General features: G+C 37.8%; 1 protein-coding gene across 1 annotated transcript in view; it reads left to right on the top strand.

Moving 5' to 3' along the window:
- Positions 1–20,190, top strand: part of KIAA0825 (KIAA0825 ortholog) — a 429,492-nt gene that overhangs the window by 138,919 nt on the left and 270,383 nt on the right. Inside the window, exons 8-12 of the mRNA XM_010831930.1 lie at positions 173–400; positions 1,617–1,882; positions 3,300–3,450; positions 8,366–8,556; positions 11,785–11,967. Coding sequence (XP_010830232.1) covers positions 173–400; positions 1,617–1,882; positions 3,300–3,450; positions 8,366–8,556; positions 11,785–11,967 — 1,019 coding nt within the window. The remainder of the gene's footprint in view (positions 1–172; positions 401–1,616; positions 1,883–3,299; positions 3,451–8,365; positions 8,557–11,784; positions 11,968–20,190) is intronic.

Genomic DNA, 20,190 nt, shown 5'->3' with positions numbered 1-20,190 from the left:
TGTTTTGTATATTGCTTTATTCACTGGGTAATATTTTCAGGTTATAAGAATGGCTTTTACAGTTTATCAAAGAATACCTATATTCAACATGCTGAATGAAAGTAATGCTTTTATAACACTAGAAACACTTGTTGTTAAGATTAATATAACTGAATATAAATTTATATTTCAGGCTACTTTATTAGATTTTGGCTGGAGAAGTGCATTTAAAAAAGTATCTCTTCCCATGGCACATAGTATAACAACAGCCATTGAAGATTTTTCTGCAAAAATTCTCCAACAGGAACAGAATGAAAGGTTTTCAACTGTGAGCTATGCTTTGGACCTTGTAAATGTCCTGCCAGTTTGTCAAGATAGCTATGTGGTTCCTGAAGCAGACCAACCAAAGAAAATTGCAAAGGCAAGTGTTAAATGAAATCCTTTCAAATTAGATTGGCATATGAGATTTTTCTTCATAAACCATTGCAAAGGGAACCAACAGAAAAATGATGGGATCTCTTGGGAAACCCTTGGCCCTTGACCCAGCACCATGTTTTCCTGGTATCCATGGACCACTGTGCTAACAAAAAAGGACTCAAACCTGGTGCCAACTTTTTGCTCCATGAATCTGAAGCAGCTAAAGAGAGGGCCTCTGTGACTTCCTGGGGACCTGGGGAACAGCCTGTTTGTGTGATACCTTTGAGTGACTGCCCCCCGCAGGAGAAATTTAGGAGGTTGAAGGAGTTGTTGTCTTTTGGTTTGGGCAACCTTTAAATCTTGATTCACATCTTAGTAAACATTCCATTTGCATCAGTCTTACATCTTTGTTTTGAGAGTCACAGAACATACTGAGAAAATAGGAAGTAGTTATGGAAATGGAGAAATAGAGTTACTCCATATTCAGTCTACAGTGGGGTCAGCAACCCATCATTGAAGTGTTTTTGAAAGAGAGTTTTCAAAAGTGACCTTAATCCTCCACTGCCACCTGAAGCTCCAGTACATTACCCAGAAACACTGTTGACCTCTCTGGAGAAGAGGCAAGTGAGCCTTTTCATGCATCCATCCATCACACCTCCTTTGCCGTTAAGAAGGAGTAAATTCATAATAACTAGTGAAATGCTAAGTGCATCACTCCTAAAAGTTGCTGACTCTATCAATAAGAAAATGCTACATGAGATTGTTTCTGATGCTCTTAGATTATTTAAGTTAAACTGATACAGCTTCATTTATATGTGGTGATTAATTAAAAAAAACACTTTTATGACAGTTTAGCAAAAAAAAAAAAAAAACCCGGGAGTGAGTCAAAAATAATGTAATCATGGATACATACTTTCTGAATTCAATTAACTACAAATAAAAGTATTGTCATGGAAAGTTATTTCATGAGTTTTTCATAATGTCTCTCTGGCAAGCATAAGGTTTGAAGTTTATATATAGAGAAGTATCATTTTTGTATTTCTTTATTTGACATAAAACATTTAACTTTCTACTACTGAGACATCGATTATTATAAAGTTGTGTCATTATATTTATGTTTGATGCCAAACTCATTATTTTGGAATTTAGTCTCCCTGTACATAAATTACATGGCACTGTCAGAATACAAATAACTCAGTGCTACATTTATTTCTCCCTAGTTTTGTTCTGACATCATGGAAAAACTTGACATAATGCTTCCACTGGCTCTGGCATGCAGAGATGATTCTTTTCAGGAAATTAGAGCAAACTTTGTGGAGGCCTGTTGTAAAGTGGCAACAGCTGTCCTGGCCAGACTGCAGGAGGGAAGCAAGGAGTTTCCCTCCAAAGCACCCCTGAAAAACCTGCACGCCCTGCTCTCCACGGCTGTGTATGTCTTCCAGCGTTTTATGCAGTATGATCATGTGATGAAAGAAAATGCTAAGAAGTGAGTGTCATTTACACTAAGTTGATGGCCATGCTTGCAGTATCATCTATCTTTGGGTATCACAGAAGTGGAATCTTGAAAATGGTATTTGAGAAGGAGAAAATAATAATAAACATGGGGAATTATTTTCATTTATCTTGCCTAGGAAATGTCAAAAAGGTAGAGCATGGGTTGTATTAAACCAGATACACAGATAGCAAGAAAGATAGGTATTCCCTCTGAAGGCCCACTGGGATGGCCTTTGCATTTCCCAGACGCTCTAGTCTGGAGGAACTATTCTCAGCATGCTGTTCTGATGTGACCAAGCAAAGCCTTTCCATTCCACAAGGCCCGTTGTACAGATTACACTGGAAAGGAAAAATAAACTTCTCCCCTGTCACACAAAACAATATTTGTGGAAAATGCCCTTCTCTTTGGTTCCTAGACCAACTAGACATTAGGAGCTGGCCTAGAGAAGAGATGCATTTCTGACTATTCTTGTGACCAATGTAAACATATCTTAGAATGCCCGTTTCATAGACGCTATTCTTCATGTGTGAAAAGGAAGCATTGGCAGTCTCAATTCTCATGTATTTGTGGTCCAAAAAGACCAAATGTTTTCTGGCTAGAGAACAGAAATGACTAGATGTATAATCACGTCGTCTATCTGGCTTCTCTTGTACTCTCTAGAAGACGGCATGGCCCTTTGCAAAGGGAACGTGTAGACTGGACACTCCAGTGTGAGCCCAAGAATCTACTCAGTATTCCTTATTCAGCCTTTGCAGTCCCTTTTTAGTAACGAGAGGAAGCATAAGAGAGTGTACTAAAAATAGCTAGAGATAAAAGTAAATTTGGCTTGATGTAGGATATAACTATGATATTTCTTTAATTCCCTTAAGTAGTCAGCTGTTGTGATTCATACTCGAATTTATAAACAAAACGTGCCAGCAATCCCTTTATTTCTGTAGAATATTGTAAAACAGTTTATGAGATAATTGACAGCTACAAAATTACAATTTTTAAAATAAAAAGACTGTTTGTGGGACGTGTGATAGCTTTATAAAAGTTGGTTCTGACAAATGCATGTTGTTCTCTGTAATAACGATAACCTAATGCCTAAATAATGCACTGATCTCTAATAATAGGCTTACAAAGAATACTTTGATTTTTGAATGATGTATTGACAATGCAGTTTGTCTCAAGTTGAAGCGCATATTTGCGGAACAGCAGATGTACGTTTTCAAAGGACTTGCAAAACAAAGACCAGCTTTTTTTCTTTTTTTTCTTTTTGGAAAGTGACTGTGGATGCAGACTTCAGCATTGGGAGGAAATGAATGATTGATATCTAATAATCAAAACCATTTGTAGTACTGGAGATTGTTACCTCCTACTGCACAGGCCTTAAATCTCTGTCTCTTTGATCATTCCCTCTGCACAGACCCATATTCCTGGTGCCTATCCAACGATACCAGGAATTCATCAACAGTCTGCAGTTTCAGGTTACGGACTACTGCGTCAGAGTTTGTGCTACAAGCATTTTACAGGACGCTGAGAGCCACCATTGGGATGACTACAAAGCTTTTTATGAGGTGTGAAGTTACGTTTACTATCCCTCCTTTTTACACAAATATGTTTTACTGCCTACCTGCTTTCTGGCTAATTAGAAACATGAGCTTGGCATTACTAACACACGAAGGCTGTGAGGATAATATTTTTTAAATATTGAATTTATACTTGGAAAAACACTGTTCTTAAAAACCTGAAATAATTAGAACGCTCCTTCTGCTTAAAAGTAAAAATAACTTAATTTGAGCTGCAGTGTTTCTGTGCTATATAATAGTTGGAATGTAATGGGATTCGAGTAAAATTCAAGGAGAAAACAATGCCACAATATAATACTACAACCTTGTATTGTTTTCAAAGGGACCAGTAAGAGGTATCCTTGCACTTTTTTCTTGTTATATATTTGCATCTGTGTTTGATAAAGATTTTTTGTTAAACAGCTTTATTCTTTTTATACTTGTTTTCCCTTCTTATTGTGTGTTCTTATGAGTGTGCTTTAAGACCAATCTGATCATTTATAGCTTACCTATTTTCATTTAACCCATGTTTTGAAATCCCAAATTTCTACTGAATTAAAGCCTAATGATTCCTAGTGCCACCAAAACCTGGATCAATTAAAATTATTCATCATCAGGCTTCATTAGTTCCCCTTCCTCTGAATCCCATTGATTACACATAAACCACAGTATTTGAAATCCCTTGAAGCGGATTTCAGAGCAGGGTGAAACATTTATAATATCTTAATCAAGATAATCAACATTTTCAAAATGTCATCAGTCAAGCCCACCTTCCGTAGTTTTTCCAACGAATGCCTTCCTCCAGGTTGAAGCTTGTGATTTTGTTTCTTGATTGTCCTGCTAACTGTAGAGTATTGAGAAAAACAGAGTGGAGTTTTATTCAGTGAACTCACTCCTGTCGCCTTGCTGACACCATGGCTCCATTTATGCCTGGGTTATTATCATAATAAATGTTGTCACAACAGAGACGAGCAGCTTAGAAGCTTTTTAAAAGGGCTTTCCATGTTTTCTAAGACCATTTCATCTCTCCTTTAGAGGCCCTTCCCAGATACCTTTTCTCTCTGCAAAAGCATCTGTATAGGGTGTTCCAAACCTGACGCGCTTCAAACAGCAGCGAGCAGAATGAAAACGAGAAAGTGGTATGGTGCAGCTGGTAGCCTGAGATAAGAATAAAAGTATTGGTCTCCCCTCTCCTGGCCGCGTCCCAGCTCCCTTATTTGCCTTGAGGTAAACAGAGAGGTTGAAAATGAATCCATCTCATGTTTCAAACTATTTCAACCTGTCAGTGCGCTGATGAGCAATTTTATATGATGTTTCCATTGAAGAACAGGTATCCCCTCACTATCCGTCCAACACAGGGATATTATGTTTCCTTTCATGCAAATTGGGAGCTGGAAGAGTCCTATGGTATAAATAATAAGTAGATGCATTGAGAACCTGTTATTGAAGTTACCAAGTATTTAAAAGAAGAAAAAAAAAACACAACAAATTACCACATAACATTCAGCTCTTAGATCTTATGACAAGGCTTTAGCTTCCAAGACAGAAATAACGAGATAGCTAGCCTGTGATTACATGGTACTGTAGCTTCCATATACTTACATGGTCAGTAGTTACAATTTAATTGCAGAGTTAGCGGTGGTTATTTATGCTCAGAAAAAAAAAATAAATAAATAAAGTGATACGCTTTTCTGTTTACCAGAAATAAGAACCTTCTAAAACCAACACAGATTTTAGGCAATTTTGATAACTGGAGTACCCAACACGGTTTTATCCTGTTTACTACACCCCTGTCTCTGTCTCGCCCCATTATTCCAGCTGATTTGTGAAACAGGACTGGTAGGAATGTTTGAAGGGGTGAGGCGATGAAATCTGCCCGACTGGAGGTGGAGGGTGAGATAGAGATCTCAGGGGATTCTATCACCATGTGCAGAGTGTAGTAAAGAAATAGAGAATTTATAAGATATGGAGCAATATTTGCTCATGTATTGTGATAACAAGTGAGCCCTAGATAGATCATTTCCATTTTCTGAACTGTCAGGTTGAGAGAGCCAAAGAGTTCAGTATCTCTCTGATGAGGTGCTGGTCAGATGGCACAGTGGGTGTTCAAATTACATGTTTAAAATCAAGCTTTTAGTATACTTGACATCTGTTCAATTTTAGCAACTTGTGTTTTCTAATAGTCAGAGAATAAAGAATTGTCTGTTCAAAGATAATATTGAGTGGCTTATATAATAAAGCCCAGCTGCTTGTTTCCTGATATATAATCTAAATAAAAGTTCACATCTGTTTGTATTATAGCGGGTCTACAAAAATAACAGATGTTTACTAGCAGAATACTTTTGAAATGACAACAAATAGGGAAACAGGTCAGAAAAATAAATGAATCACATTTAATTTAATGAAAGCCCTTGCATACATAGAAACTATACACATTTTGAAGAAAATTGTGAGATAGATGACCAGTTTGGAATATTTTTAAGTGAACATGAAGTTTATATTTTTAAAAGTCTTAAAAATAAGTATCTTTCACTTTTAGGGGAAGAAATAGGTATGCCTAAAGTTATTTTTATTTTCTCATTTATTGCTCAAAGGTGGCTATTAAGGAGAAATAATATGAGAAATCATGTTGGCCATGTTATCATGGGCACCCACTCACCGACATGGAGAAAGTATAAATCATTCAGACTAGCCATGATATCAGCTGGGTTGGTTTTGCTTTACTTAACATACAACACAGAAAGTAATAAAGAAAATAAAGTATTAAAATTCCTTTCTTAGCTGAGGAAATTTTGTAAAGTATTCTTTATCACAGAACACACAACAAAGACAATATAAGAAACCATGATTGGCAACTTCTGCATTGATTTTTTTAAAACAGTTTTGATGTACATCTAGTCAGAAAATCAGAAGTGGTCGAAGTCCCCACCAGTTTGAACTTGACTCTTCAACACTTTGATATCCAAGTTTTCCACCCAACAAGAACAATTCTACTCATAAACTCCATTTGAAGGTCAATAGATAATAACTATAGATTATTATTATTATAGTGACTACAAAAGACTTTAGTAATCAAAGAAGTTACCAGAAGAATAATATGTAAAGAATATATACATAAGAAACTATCAAATTTAGGTATAGGAGAACATAAGTTCAGTTCAGTTCAGTCACTCAGTCTCACTCTTTGCAACCCCATGGACTGCAGCATGCCGGGCCTCCCTGTCCATCACCAACTCCTGGAGTTTACTCAAACTCATGTCCATTGGGTCACCCAACCACCTCATCCTCTGTCGTCCCCTTCTCCTCCTGCCTTCAGTCTTTCCCAGCATCAAGGTCTTTTCTAGTCAGTCAGTTCTTCACATCAGGTAGCCAAAGTATTGGAGTTTCAGCTTCAACATCAGTCCTTCCAATAATATTCAGGACTGATTTCCTTTAGGATGGACTGGTTGGATCTCTTTGCAGTCCAAGGGACTCTCAAGAGTCTTCTCCAATACCACAGTTCAAAAGCAACAATTCTTCCGTGCTCAGCTTTCTTTATAGTCCAACCCTCATATCCATACATGACCACAGGAAAAATCATAGCTTTGACTAGACGGATCTTTGTTGGTAAAGTAATGTCTCTGCTTTTTAATGTGCTATCTAGGTTGGTCATAACTTTTCTTCCAAGGAGCAAGTGTCTTTTAATTTCATGGCTGTAGTCACCATCTGCATTGATTTTGGAGCCCCAAGAAATCAAGTCAGCCATTGTTTCCACTGTTTCCCCATCTATTTGCCATGAAGTGATGGGACCAGATGCCATGATCTTAGTTTTCTGAGAATTAAGGAGAACATTGGAATTGTTTAAAATGATTTTTGTTTGAGAAATATAAGGAGTGTTCGAAATAGAAATTTTAAGTCAGAGGATTACTTAGGAGATAAAATAAGTTTTTCTCATTTAACTTTTGAAATAGTAACGTAATCAGGATAGTTTTAGAAGAACACATTCTTCAAACTTCAAATAATGTATTTCAAGTAATCTTTTAATCTGGTCTGAAGAAAACAAGCAAACTCCTAGCACACCTCCCTGAGAGCCTGTTAACTAATTATTGGTTGTAATTCACTTGAGGTGACCTTCTCATTTCTGCCTGTTTCCCCTTAGCTTTGGCTGCTGTTGGGTCTCACTCTGTGATGAGGGAAAATTTGACACAGAAAAGAGGTCTGTCAAGAGGTAGAAAGGAATGAGAACCTGGCCCTTTGGAAGTATAAAGTACTGTAAAAAATACTAAGAAATGATGATACCATCTGCCTGGGCTTTACGAAATCCTGCAAAATCAGACGATTTTAGGATGTGTTTCTAAACTGTTGTTGAAACTCCATGAAGTTTCATGAGTACTTCATGATGAAGTAGCCTAATATAATCATCTTTGGTGACTCAGATGCATGTTGATAAGTACACACTCTGCAAGTTTATGTTTGCTCCTGTCATTTCATTGTAATGTGAAATCTAAACCATTTTTAAGATGATGTCAATGATGTTAATAAGCCCAGAAGAATATACATGTTTGATTTGAATGATTACTCTTTAATTTTAGAAGAATCAGCCCACTATCTTAGACTATGCAAGACTTTGTTTAGCAGCTACAAAGATGATCATTTTAAAGTAAATTTTAAACTCCGGACCACGAGTAGGTAAATCAAGGCTACCCTAGGTTAAATGCTTGTGGTCTGGATTTGCACTAGAATATCTGGTCTCGTAATTGAAATAAAACATATGTTCCTTTGTCAATAAGAATGTTTTACATCTTGTCAAAAATCTTTCTTGGTCATCGAGTGCGTCAAACTCCCCAGCTATTTCCTTTCAGCCTGAACTAATTAAGTTCATAGGAAGCAAACTGACATTTGGTAAGATGCGATCCTCTTGTTTAATGTATGGTGGTTTTGCCAGGGGGAAAGATGCTCCTTCTCGCTCCAGATGTGGCATTATTTCTTCTGGGCGCTTCATCACGATCTCTGGACCATCCTGCCCCCTAAATTAGCCCAGGAGATACTAGCAGAAGTGCTGGAGAAGTCTTTGGGTCTCCTGGCCTCCAGATATGCCCAGGCCCATCCCAGTTATAAGAGAACCCTACAGATAAGGTAATTGAAGTTGTGAAAACCATTACTTTTCAAGAAAATGTTTGTCAGGTGTATAAAGTAGAATGTGCTTCTGAATCTCATGATGTAACTCCTTGTATATTTAATGTTTCTAACATCTGAAAGGAAATCATATTCAATTCTCCTGAGATACTTAAGTGCAAATGTGGAACTTGAATCAAAATAACTTTGTTCTTTTTTCTCCTTAAAATTGTATGTAAAACTCACTTTTTTTCAAAAAAGTGAGTCAAGTTGTATTACAATCTAGGACATAGATATTCAAAGGTTAATAAATAAGATAAAGAGAGAAAATTAAAATGGAGAGTAAAGCTGCGGTGCTGTGATGAAGTAATTTGACTTTGAAATTCCAGGCAACCAAGGAATTTTACTTTCGGGTGTTTTTTTTTTAATTTAATGCCTTTAAATATTGTAGTTCATCTTCATTAAGGAAACTCTTTTGTCTAATCATTTTTCTCTTAATATATTCTAATTACTTCTTTCCTCTTTTCCTTTTCTTTTTATTATGTATTACTAAAAAATAGTTCAAAATGTGAAATCACAGAAAATGAGGAGCAGCAGTCATGAAAATTATAGGCCAATTCTAAAGGAAATCAGTCCTAAAGGAAACCAATCCTAAAGGAGATCAGTCCTGAATATTCATTGGAAGGACTGATGCTGAAGCTGAAACTCCAATACTTGGGCCACCTGATGCGAAGAACTGACTCATTGGAAAAGACCCTGATGCTGGGAAAGCCTGAAGGCGGGAGGAGAAGGGGATGGCGGAGGATGAGATGGTTGGATGGCATCATTGACTCATGGACATGAGTTTGAGCCAGCTCCAGGAGTTGGTGATGGACAGAGAGGCCTGTAGTCCATGCTATGCTGTAGTCCATGGGGTTGCAAAGAGTCAGACACAACCGACCGACTGAACTGAACTGAACAGGCCAATTCTATGGGTTGTCTAGGCAATGAATATTACAAAAATGTGGGTACATGCCAACAATGGTCTATACAAAGTGAAACCTTTTGTTTTTATAAACATTCTGACTAATGTAATTGAGACCTGCCTTTTAGGTATAAAAATTTTTTTTTCAGATATGTTGCTGCTGCTGCTAAGTCGCTTCAGTCGTGTCCAACTCTGTGCGACCCCATAGACGGCAGCCCACCAGGCTCCGCTGTCCCTGGGATTCTCCAGGCAAGAACACTGGAGTGGGTTGCCATTTCCTTCTCCAATGCGTGAAAGTGAAAAGTGAAAGGGAAGTCGCTCAGTCGCGACCCCATGGACTGCAGCCCACCAGGCTCAGATATGCTAGGCAGAGCCTAAAGACATCAGAGGCTTTATTATTTTTTTCAGTAGGAATTATTTTCTGATCAAGCATGCTGCATGTGAGGGCATTTAGGTCTTGCTACAGTGTTTCATAAATATGGTATTTTTGAACAAGCTGTTTTGAATTACTGACCAAGCATTAAAAAAAAAAAAAAAAATTGAATTCTGAAGAAGAGATGGAAAATTCCTTTTGAAAGCAAAGGATACCTTCATTCTTTTCCTTATGTAGCTTACATCACTTTTGACTGTGAGGTGGCAAGTCATTATGAGATACTTATGAAATCAGATTTACTATTAGCTCATGAAATAGGTAGTATATTTAATTAATTAACTGTACTATAGAGACTTTTCGCTTCTATTTTCTGGGTACGTAAAAACGTCTTGCAAAGCTAGAGTTAATCTTTCCTAGTTTTTATAAGTTACATATTTTTATTTGAATGATTAATTCTAAAATATCCGTTTTGTAGAAATCAGATTTCACAGGCATGTGTGTGTTTGTGTCTGTGTGCATATGTATCTATATTTATATCTATATCTATATATATCTTGGATTTGCAATTCTTTAATTAGCAATTAGAGTGAGTAGATGCAAACTACAATTAAACCTTCCTAAGGACGATTCTGGATGCTCTTAGAATTCTAGCTTCCAACTGTCATATAACAAAAACTGTGCTCTCTATATATAGCTCAGTCACTCAGTCGTGTCCGACTCTTTGCGACCCCATGGACTGCAGCACGCCAGGCTTCCCTGTCCATCACCATCTCCCAGAGGTTGCTCAAGCTCATGTTCATTGAGTTGGTGATGCCATCCAACCATCTCATCCTCTGTCATCCCCTTCTCCTGCCCAATCTTTGCCAGCATCAGGGTTTTTTCCTAGTGATTCAGCTCTTCACATCAAGTGGCCAAAGTATCAGAGATTAAGCTTCAGTATCAGTTCTTCCAATGAATATTCAAGGTTGATTTCCTTTAGGATTGACTGGTTTGAATATATATATATGCAAGGAAAATATTTATTTGATATTAATATTTTAATTTATATTAATTGTTTGCTATTAATATAAATTAATATTTGCATATACTTGTAAGGAGAACAAGTATTAAATTTGTGGCAAATATTTGTGACAAATTTATTTAATATTGCAAAGTTCTGAAACTGAGCTTTTTCATTTGTGCCTCTGGTGCCTTTTTTTTTCACCTCCCACATGCTGGGAGAACATATTGCTCAATCTTGTACCTTTCTTTTGATACCTTGTACTTGGATGCAAAGATTGTTCTGCTATCAAATTTTTACCTATCCCATGTATGTGGATAATAGAGAACTTTCTTTTAACCTGACTTTTCTTTTGCTGAATTTAATTTCAAAGAAACGCTCTTGAGATTCTTGAAGAGGATCTTAATAATGCAAAACAGACTGTTTTTCCTTTTTTAAAAAAAGCACTTCTGCAACACTTCACTGCTATGGACGTCATCATCTCTAAAGATAATGAATGGTGTCGTGCTCAGTCGTGTCCGACTCTTTGCAACCCTTTGGACTGTAGCTCGTTAGACTTCTCCGTCTGTGGGATTTTCCAAACCAGAATACTAGAGTGGGTTGCCATTTCCTCCTCTAGGGGATCTTCCTGACCCAGGGATCGAACTTGCATCTCCTGTCTCCTGCATTGAAGGCAGTTTCTTTCTGCTGAGCCATCAGGGAAGCCCAATGCATGGTATTATGGGTCAGCTAACACTTGGAAACTCAAAATCTATCTTTGATGCTTTGTCTGTTTTTGATCTCTGAATCTCTGATATCTAAGCAAATATTTCTATTCTTACATATGTTTAATATAATAGATATAAATGATAGTGTGCATACCCAGCAGAGAAAACAATTTTAACATGATTTTCTTCTTTTTCTTTCCAACAGACTTGATGTCACAACAATTTTAATTTGCACTGAGAACATGTTATGGTCAGTTTGCACATCTGTACAGAAGCTTTTGAATCCTCATGCATATGTAGATGATAAAATTTTTAAAATTCATACCCACTGTAATAATCTCTTCACAACATTAGTTATTTTGACTTCACCATTAACAGAATTACACCAGTAAGTATCAAATGTATTTTCTTTTTAGCTACTATGATATGGAAAATAATGTAATTTTATGCAGCTTACTGAATTGTGTGAAGTAGCAAGTAGAAATTTATTGAAGTGCAGTTGTGATATTGTGAATTGAACCATTTTACAAAACTAACTCTAACCAACAGGGATTTCTTCATTCTTGAAGTTATTTGATCCTAATAATGTGATATTTCTCTATTGATTGATCCTGTTCAGTTGATAAGGCTCTAATACAAGCAGGAATGTTTTGAGCATCATTATTTGAGTTGTTTAAATTCTCAAATTTTATTCATGGATTGATTTGTCTGTGAAAAAATAAATCATATCCCAATGGCTTTATGCTCCTCTAAAAATATCTGTTAATTTGATATAAATGATTTTCTCTAATAAAAAAGATTTTTTAAATGATTATAAAATGCTCTCTAGTCTGGAAGAGACATAATGTTTCCATTTACTCTGCCATAGGTTTGCATTTTTAGTGTTGGACTTAGTGACTGGGCTAGTAATGGAAAGTGGAAATAGGAGTAAGTAATGATTTTTTAAATGTTGAAATATTTACTTAGCTAAACAAATAAGATTCAGGAAAATAAAAAAAATTGAACTGCTTTTCTGGTTAATTTCATTCAAATTTGTAATATGATAAAAGAAGTTAGAGTAAATCTTATAATGAAACATTAATATACTTTCGTTTAAACCCTCCTCCAAAGTAGTCAGTTTATCTTAAAAGATTAAATATTGCATATTCTTAGTTTCTTGGATAGTAAAAATTATACAGACTCGTATTTCTTAAGATAAATTTGACAAAGTATTTGTTTCTGTACCATCCTGGTAAAGGCAATATATAAATCTTGATTTTCGGTAACTTTTGTGTTAGGAATTCTAAGGGTAATTAACAAGTTTTTTCAAAATGTCCCTGTAATTTTCACCCACTCTTGAACTTTCAACAGACCCATTGTTTACAGATTGCTTCTTCTGGCAACCTTTCCGTTGAGATCTAATTTTAGAAATGGAGAATTCTTTCAGAAAGGGAAAGAAATAATGAGATAAATTGCCATAAATTTGGGATTATATGTATAATGGTGCATAATCACAAAAAGCTCAAGTTCTAAAGCCCATAATAAATCCTAGTAAACTAAACTGATTTACCATAGATGAAAAAATTACTGTGCTCTTAGTTCAGTGGGTCATTTCATCTAAGGGGAAGGCCCTGTGAAAATCAGGAACAAAGTTGACAAATTTCATGGATTGGTCATGGTGAGCAATATTGAATTTCATGGTCTGTCACAGATGAATAGAAAAATTTTAACCCCCCAATGCATTTGTAAAGCAAATAAATTATCATCAAAGGTTGCGTATTTTAATAATAATAATAATGTAACATACATTCATTATTGTTAACCTGTGGCCTTTTGATACATTTTTAAACAACTCTACAAGTACTCAGATCTCTGTGATTTGTGCATTAGATATTGCACAGTAACCTCATTCAACAAATTTAAATTGCTAATTTAAACCAGAATTGCAGAACATTTTATACCAAGCACTGCCTCTGTTTTTTTTTTTTAATATAAAACATAGTGGTTTTGCTTTAAAGCATGAATAAAAGTCTATATATACTTTCATTTTTTATTATTTCTCAGATCATAAAAATTTTCACAGATTTTATCCATTCATGTTGGTATAAAATTTAATTTGCTTTCCTAGAGTATAAATCTAATTTTTAAAATATATTTTGCTTTCTATTGACAAAGGAAATCTACAGGGCAACATGTTCCACACCTAATAGGAAAAAAAAAAAAGTGTGTGCTGCAAGAACTCTATTGATTTATTTAGCTTCTTTTTCACAGCCAGGATATGAAGTTGTCATATTGTTAGCATTTCGAGAAAAAAAAAGTGTATATCTATCTCACATTTAAAAATTAGGTTATATGCTTTGAGGAATTGGTTAAAAGTAGCAATCAGATGTTGATAGCATTGGATTTTTATAAACTATGCCTGACATTTGTCAGTCTATGTGATATGCCTTTCTTGAAGGTGACTGCTTTTATTCCAAGTAGTTCTGACAGATAAACTGAATGTATTTTCCTCTCCGAGCTTAGCATAGGACTACTAAATCCCAGGGCAGAAATACGATTTTTAAATCTTTTCAGAAAGAATGAAATGTGTTTGCAAATACGTGTGTCCTTTTTTAACTCCCCTTTGTAGATTTCTGTTAGGATGTTGTAAAAGGAGTACTTTAGGTTTGTCCTCCAGGGAAAGAGACCTGCTGAAACATAAAATATTCACCGTATATTTTCCGAAATGCTTATCACTTGTGGTTATGCTTATCTTCTTTCATAAAGGCAGTCACGCTGCTCTTTCAGACGTGCACTCCATGCACGTTCACACACATACGAAATAGTGGTTTCATGTGTTACATTTGCTTGCACAGAATGTTAGTTTTAGTTTCTATCTAGCAAATTAAAGTTAATTTTTAGAATTTTAGGTAAATACAATTCAGTTTCAACTCATTAAATACTCTTGCCTCCCTAGGCCCTATGATTAAGCACCAGGATTAAACACAGGTGTCACATCAGGGAGCAAGTTGAAATATTCACCCTCAAGTGTTATAGGAAAGTCTGATAAGATTTTTAATGTTAAAATTGAACATTATATATATTTCAAAATGTTTTGACGCGTCCTATAAAAATTAAAAGTGGAAACTTTTTGAAAGTTGATTGTCTCCAGTGTTACCTCACTTAATAACATGGGAGAATGAATTTCAGTGCAAGTACCAACATGCCAGGCAAAGGCTGGGTCATCAGAAATAGGCCAGAATGTTGATCACTGAGCCAGGGAACGGCAGACCTATCTTTGGGGTTCACTTGATGTCATTCACATGACTTTTGAGTCACTAAATTCCAAGGTATTTCAGTGCTCGTTCTGTAGTTTGGTTTCAAACTGGTTGCTGGGAGTTTTAAGGTTAGCTTGTTTATTTCTTTAGTTATTTGAAATTACTTCACTGTCCCTAATGAAACAGAACATGTTGGTCTAAAACTTTTTCTTTCATACCTCAAGAATGGCTGGTGCACTGGAGACAGGTGGTCCTCAAAATGGTAAGCATAGGGGATGCTCACGTACAATGTTGAGCATCATGTGGTCATAAACACAGTAACTTTACTCTTAGGTATATACACAAAAGAAATGCAAACACATGCCCGTGCAAAGATTTGCACACAGGAGTTCATAGCAGCATTTTTCATAGTAGTACAAAGTGGAAAGAACCCAAATGTCCATCAGCTGGTAAATAGATAAACAGTATGTGGCATATCCATACAGTAGTATATTATTCAGCTACTAAAAAGAAATGGAATCCTGACAGATGCTACAACAGGGATGAATCTCAAAACCTGCATGCTAAGTGAAAAAAGCCATACACACAGAGTACATATAGTGTGACTCAACGTATTAGAAACTTCCAGAATAAACAAATCCATAGAGACAGAAAGTCAGGCTTCCCTGGTGGCTCAGCTGGTACAGAATCTGCCTGCAGTGTGGGAAACCTGGGTTCGATCCCTGGGTTGGGAAGATCCCCTGGAGAAGGGAAAGGCTACCCACTCAAGTATTCTGGTCTAGAGAATTCCATGGACTGTATAGTACATGCAGTCACAGAGTCGGACATGACTGAGTGACTATCATAGAGACAAAAAATAGATTAGCGATTGTCAGGGGCGGGAGAGGAAGGGAGAATGGGTTTCTTTTGAACCTAATGAAAATGGTATAAAATTGATGCTAAGTCACTTCAGTCGTGTCCGACTCTGTGCAACCCCAGAGACGGCAGCCCACAGGCTCCCCCGTCCCTGGGATTCTCCAGGCAAGAACACTGGAGTGGGTTGCCATTTCCTTCTCCAATGCATGAAAGTGAAAAGTGAAAGTCAAGTCGCTCAGTCGTGTCCGACCCTCCGCGACCCCATGGACTGCAGCCTACCAGGCTCCTCCCTCCATGGGATTTTCCAGGCAAGAGTACTGGAGTGGGGTGCCATTGCCTTCTCCAGTATAAAATTAGATAGTAGTAAAAGTTGCATAACTGTGAATATAGTAGAAATCATTTAGTTGTGTACTTAAAATGAGCAAATATTGTGGTTTGTGAATTATATATCTCAATGAAGTTGTTAAAAATGAATGTGGACTAGATGGAAATAGAAACAAAAATATGTAAAATGTATTTTTGAAGAAGAAGTGAAGTTGCTCATTCGTGTCCGACTCTTTGTGACCCCATGGACTGTAGCTTATCAAGCTCCTCCGTCTGTGGGATTTTCCAGGCAAGAGTGCTGGAGTGGATTGCCGTTTCCTTCTCCAGGGGGTCTTCCCGACCCAGGAATCAAACCCAGGTCTCCTGCATTGCAGGCAGACGCTATACCGTCTGAGCCACCACGGAAGCCACTTACTTTTTAAAGAAGTATCTGGCAGAATGCAAAAGGACCCAGTAAACAGAGTTAAGTCTCTGAGCCATTTTGTTTAGATTAAATGGCTCCCTTTGTTCTCTTCCATCTAAACATTATTTTTGAGGGAAATAACTATTAAAAAAAAAACAAAACTAAAATCAAATCGCTTTATGTATGGTCTTAAAAGAGTAAAACACTGGTAAACAGCAAGTCATTGGTTTTGAGGAAGGCCAGTACCCTGAATCTCTAAGTAGCTGGTTCCTGCCTGGTACTCTAGGATCAAGTCTTGTTCTGTTTCTTCATCATATGGCCTGTTTCAATCTATCCCTTTGCTCTGTACCACCCAAGACTGACTTCACAGATGGCCCCTGTAATTCACCCTCCTTTTCACTAAGCAAAGTCTGACAATATCTTCTGTTTATTCACTCCTTTAAAAAAAAACAAAAAACAGTATTTACTCTGTAGGAAGATCCCCTGGAGAAGGGAATAGCAGCCCGCTCCCAATGGCACCCCACTCCAGTACTCTTGCCTGGAAAATCCCATGGACGGAGGAGCCTGGTAGGCTGAAGTCCATGGGGTTGCTAAGAGTCGGACACGACTGAGCGCCTTCACTTTCACTTCTCACTTTTATGCATTGGAGGAGGAAATGGCAACCCACTCCAGTGTTCTTGCCTGGAGGATCCCATGGACGGAGGAGCCTGGTGGGCTGCCGTCTATGGGGTCGCACAGAGTCGGACACCACTGAAGCGATTTAGCAGCAGCAGCAGCAGCAGCCATTATTCTTGGGGCTTCCTTGGCAGCTCAGATGGTAAAGAGTCTGCCTGTAATGCAGGAGACCCAGGTTCAGTCCTTGAGTTTAGAAGATCCCCTGGAGGAGGGAACAGCTACCCATTCCGATATCCTGCCGGGAGTCCATGGACAGACGAGCCTGATGGGCTACAGTCCATGGAGTCTCAAAGAGTCAGATACAACTGAGCAACTAACACTTTCTTTAGACCAAATGTTATAGCAGTCATTTTCTAACTTCAGGTCATCATTTTCTAACCTCAAAGATGTATTTTCGATCTTGAGAAACACAAGCCCAGGGGCAGGAGAAATGTAGGAAGCCTTATTGTACTCCAAGTATCTTACCTTGATTTCTTTCACTTAATGCCAAGGGGCTAGTAGCCCTGCTTTATGAAAGAAAAGCAGTGACTTCCAACTATGTTTAAATGGTGAAGTAGACTGAATTTGGTTATCTCTACATGGGCTTCCCTTGTGGCTCAGCTGGTAAAGAATCTGCCTGCAATGTAGTAGTAGCTGCTGCTGCTAAGTCACTTCAGTCGTTTCTGACTCTGTGCGACCCCATAGATGGCAGCCCACCAGGCTCCCCCATCCCTGGGATTCTCCAGGCAAGAACACTGGAGTGGGTTGCCATTTCCTTCTCCAATGCATGAAAGTGAAAAGTGAAAGTGAAGTCGCTCAGTCGTGTCCGACTCATAGCAACCCCATGGACTTCAGCCTACCAGGCTCCTCCGTCCATGGGATTTTCCAGGCAAGATTACTGGAGTGGGTTACCATTGCCTTCTCTGGCAATGCAGTAGATCTGGTTTCAATTCCTGGGTTGGAAAGATCCCCTGGAGAAGGGAAAGGCTACCCACTCCAGTATTCTGGCCTAGAGAATTCCATACTCTGTAGTCCATGGGATTGCAAAGAGTCAGACATGACTAAGTGACTTTCAGTCATTCACCCATATATTCATGGTTAGTCAACTATGGTTTCAGGGGCATCAGAAGGACTGATATATCCTCAGTTATCTCAGGTGTTCCAGTGTTATCTCAGTAGTTCAGTCTCAAGCTAATTCTCCTTCTTCTGAAATGTGGTCTTCTCTGGTTATTTTTATTTATGGAGTACCTCCAATGGTAGTCACTGATGATACCAGACATTTGACCTGAACCCTGTGCCCCTGTGGACTTGCATCCTTGGACTTCCTCAATTCCATCCTGGAGATTTATTTCAATAGCCTCATATCATGGGACTCAGCCTCCTGGGAGGGCAGTCAAAAGCAGGGTGGCACAAGAGAAGCATAAAACCCAGCTAACTCTTTTTAGCGTATCCTACTTTTGGATATGCATTGAATTTATTTTATTCTAGCAGCAACTGGCTACATAAGGCTAAGGAGTCAGTGTTGTTAATGAGAAAATGAAAGAAGGCAACATGTGTAGATGAGGAAACCAAAGAGACAGAATCTGGTATAATGTGCTCAAGTGGGGTGGTGTGATCAACCCAGAGCCAGTATGACGTTAACAATAGAGAAGGGGTGTGACATTGGAGGCAAGGCAAGGAATTTCCCCAAATTTATAGTTTTCCCTTTAAGAGGCCACTAATTTGGAAAGCTGAGAAAATGTATTCTACTTCAACCTACGAACAATTACCTGTTTTTAAAGGAGTATCCACATTTGCAATATCAAAGTTCTTATTCTGTTGCTCATACGGTTGTATTTTACTCTCCACTATGAATTATTTAGAGCATCTTCTATTTTAACTGTACACCAAGACATCATTAGAGGTTATCTAATAGCTAGATCATCATTTCATTTTCCCATGGAGGCTTGTGGGCCAATTTTCACCCTGTTATACTCTCCAGAATAATGAAACTAATTTGGGATCTTGCTGTGGAATTAAATGCTCATACAGATCCCACCTCCTCTGAGACCATAAACATCTGCCGTAACATTTATTATTGCCAAATAACCTTACTGTTACCAGCCAACTGTCAGTGGAGGGGAAGAGTTTAGGGACTGGCAGAAATGTTCTGGCAAGTATTGCATTGCCAGTGGTTTGTAGTCTAAGAATTTTGGCACCAAATAACCATTTTATTATTATTAGATCCTCCATTATTTTTCCTAATGTTGAGGATACAACTGTACCTAGACAATCATTTAGACTATCAAGTATTCCATGTCAGTTCTGAGGTAGTGGTAGACCTTCTCGAGAAGTATCTGCTACAGTTGTTACCATCCTGGTATTACTTGACATTTGCTGAGCCCTTGTTATGCACAGGCACTTTGCCAAGGGCTGTGTATGCATCATCTCAATCATCACAATTGCAAAACAACACTACACATCTAATAAAGACCCCACCCAAGATTCCAGCCCAGGATGCCGGGCTCCAGAACTCCTGTGCATTCCCAGGCAGGTGCATTATGATCTTCTATGACCCTCCCCTTGGGTATGGAGCAGGCAGCAAGAAGTGAATGTAAAAGGACAGGTGGTAAAGTCCTAACAAGAAGCAAAGCCAATAAGGGCAGAGCGAGTCATCCAGATTTCTCCTTTTATCTTCTGCCTTCTCCCTCCTCCCTTCTGCTGTCTCCATCCCCATGTTATTAGGGAATGAATATTGTTAATTTTATTAGTTTTATATATTTTTATATTTGTCCCATACACACTATCTCCTCTGCTTCTTACTTTGGTTTAGGACTTTTCTTCTGCCTGGTTTACTGAAATATCATCTTTATTCTCTCCCTTCCTTTAGCCCTAATCTCTACGATCAACTTTCCTCACTAGTGCACAAGTGATTTTTCTAAAATGTAAAACAACTGATAAGACTCCTATGCTATAACCGTGATTCCTCATCGCTAATACATAGTCCAGACTCTTGAGAAAAGCATGTCTTGGTGTCCTGACCTAGCCTGTGCCTGTTTCTCTGGTTCACACGGTGGAAGGTATGGGATGGAAATAGGACAGCCTCATTTTGAAGCCTATTTAAGGAATTTTGTTCTATCTGAAATTTACTGAGGAAAAA

Source organism: Bison bison, unplaced genomic scaffold (assembly GCF_000754665.1).
Source record: "Bison bison bison isolate TAMUID 2011002044 unplaced genomic scaffold, Bison_UMD1.0 scf7180017864533, whole genome shotgun sequence".
In the NCBI taxonomy this organism is placed as follows: domain Eukaryota; kingdom Metazoa; phylum Chordata; class Mammalia; order Artiodactyla; family Bovidae; genus Bison; species Bison bison.
The sequence above is the reverse complement of the archived record's forward strand: the minus strand, read 5'-3'. Positions and strand labels throughout refer to the sequence as shown.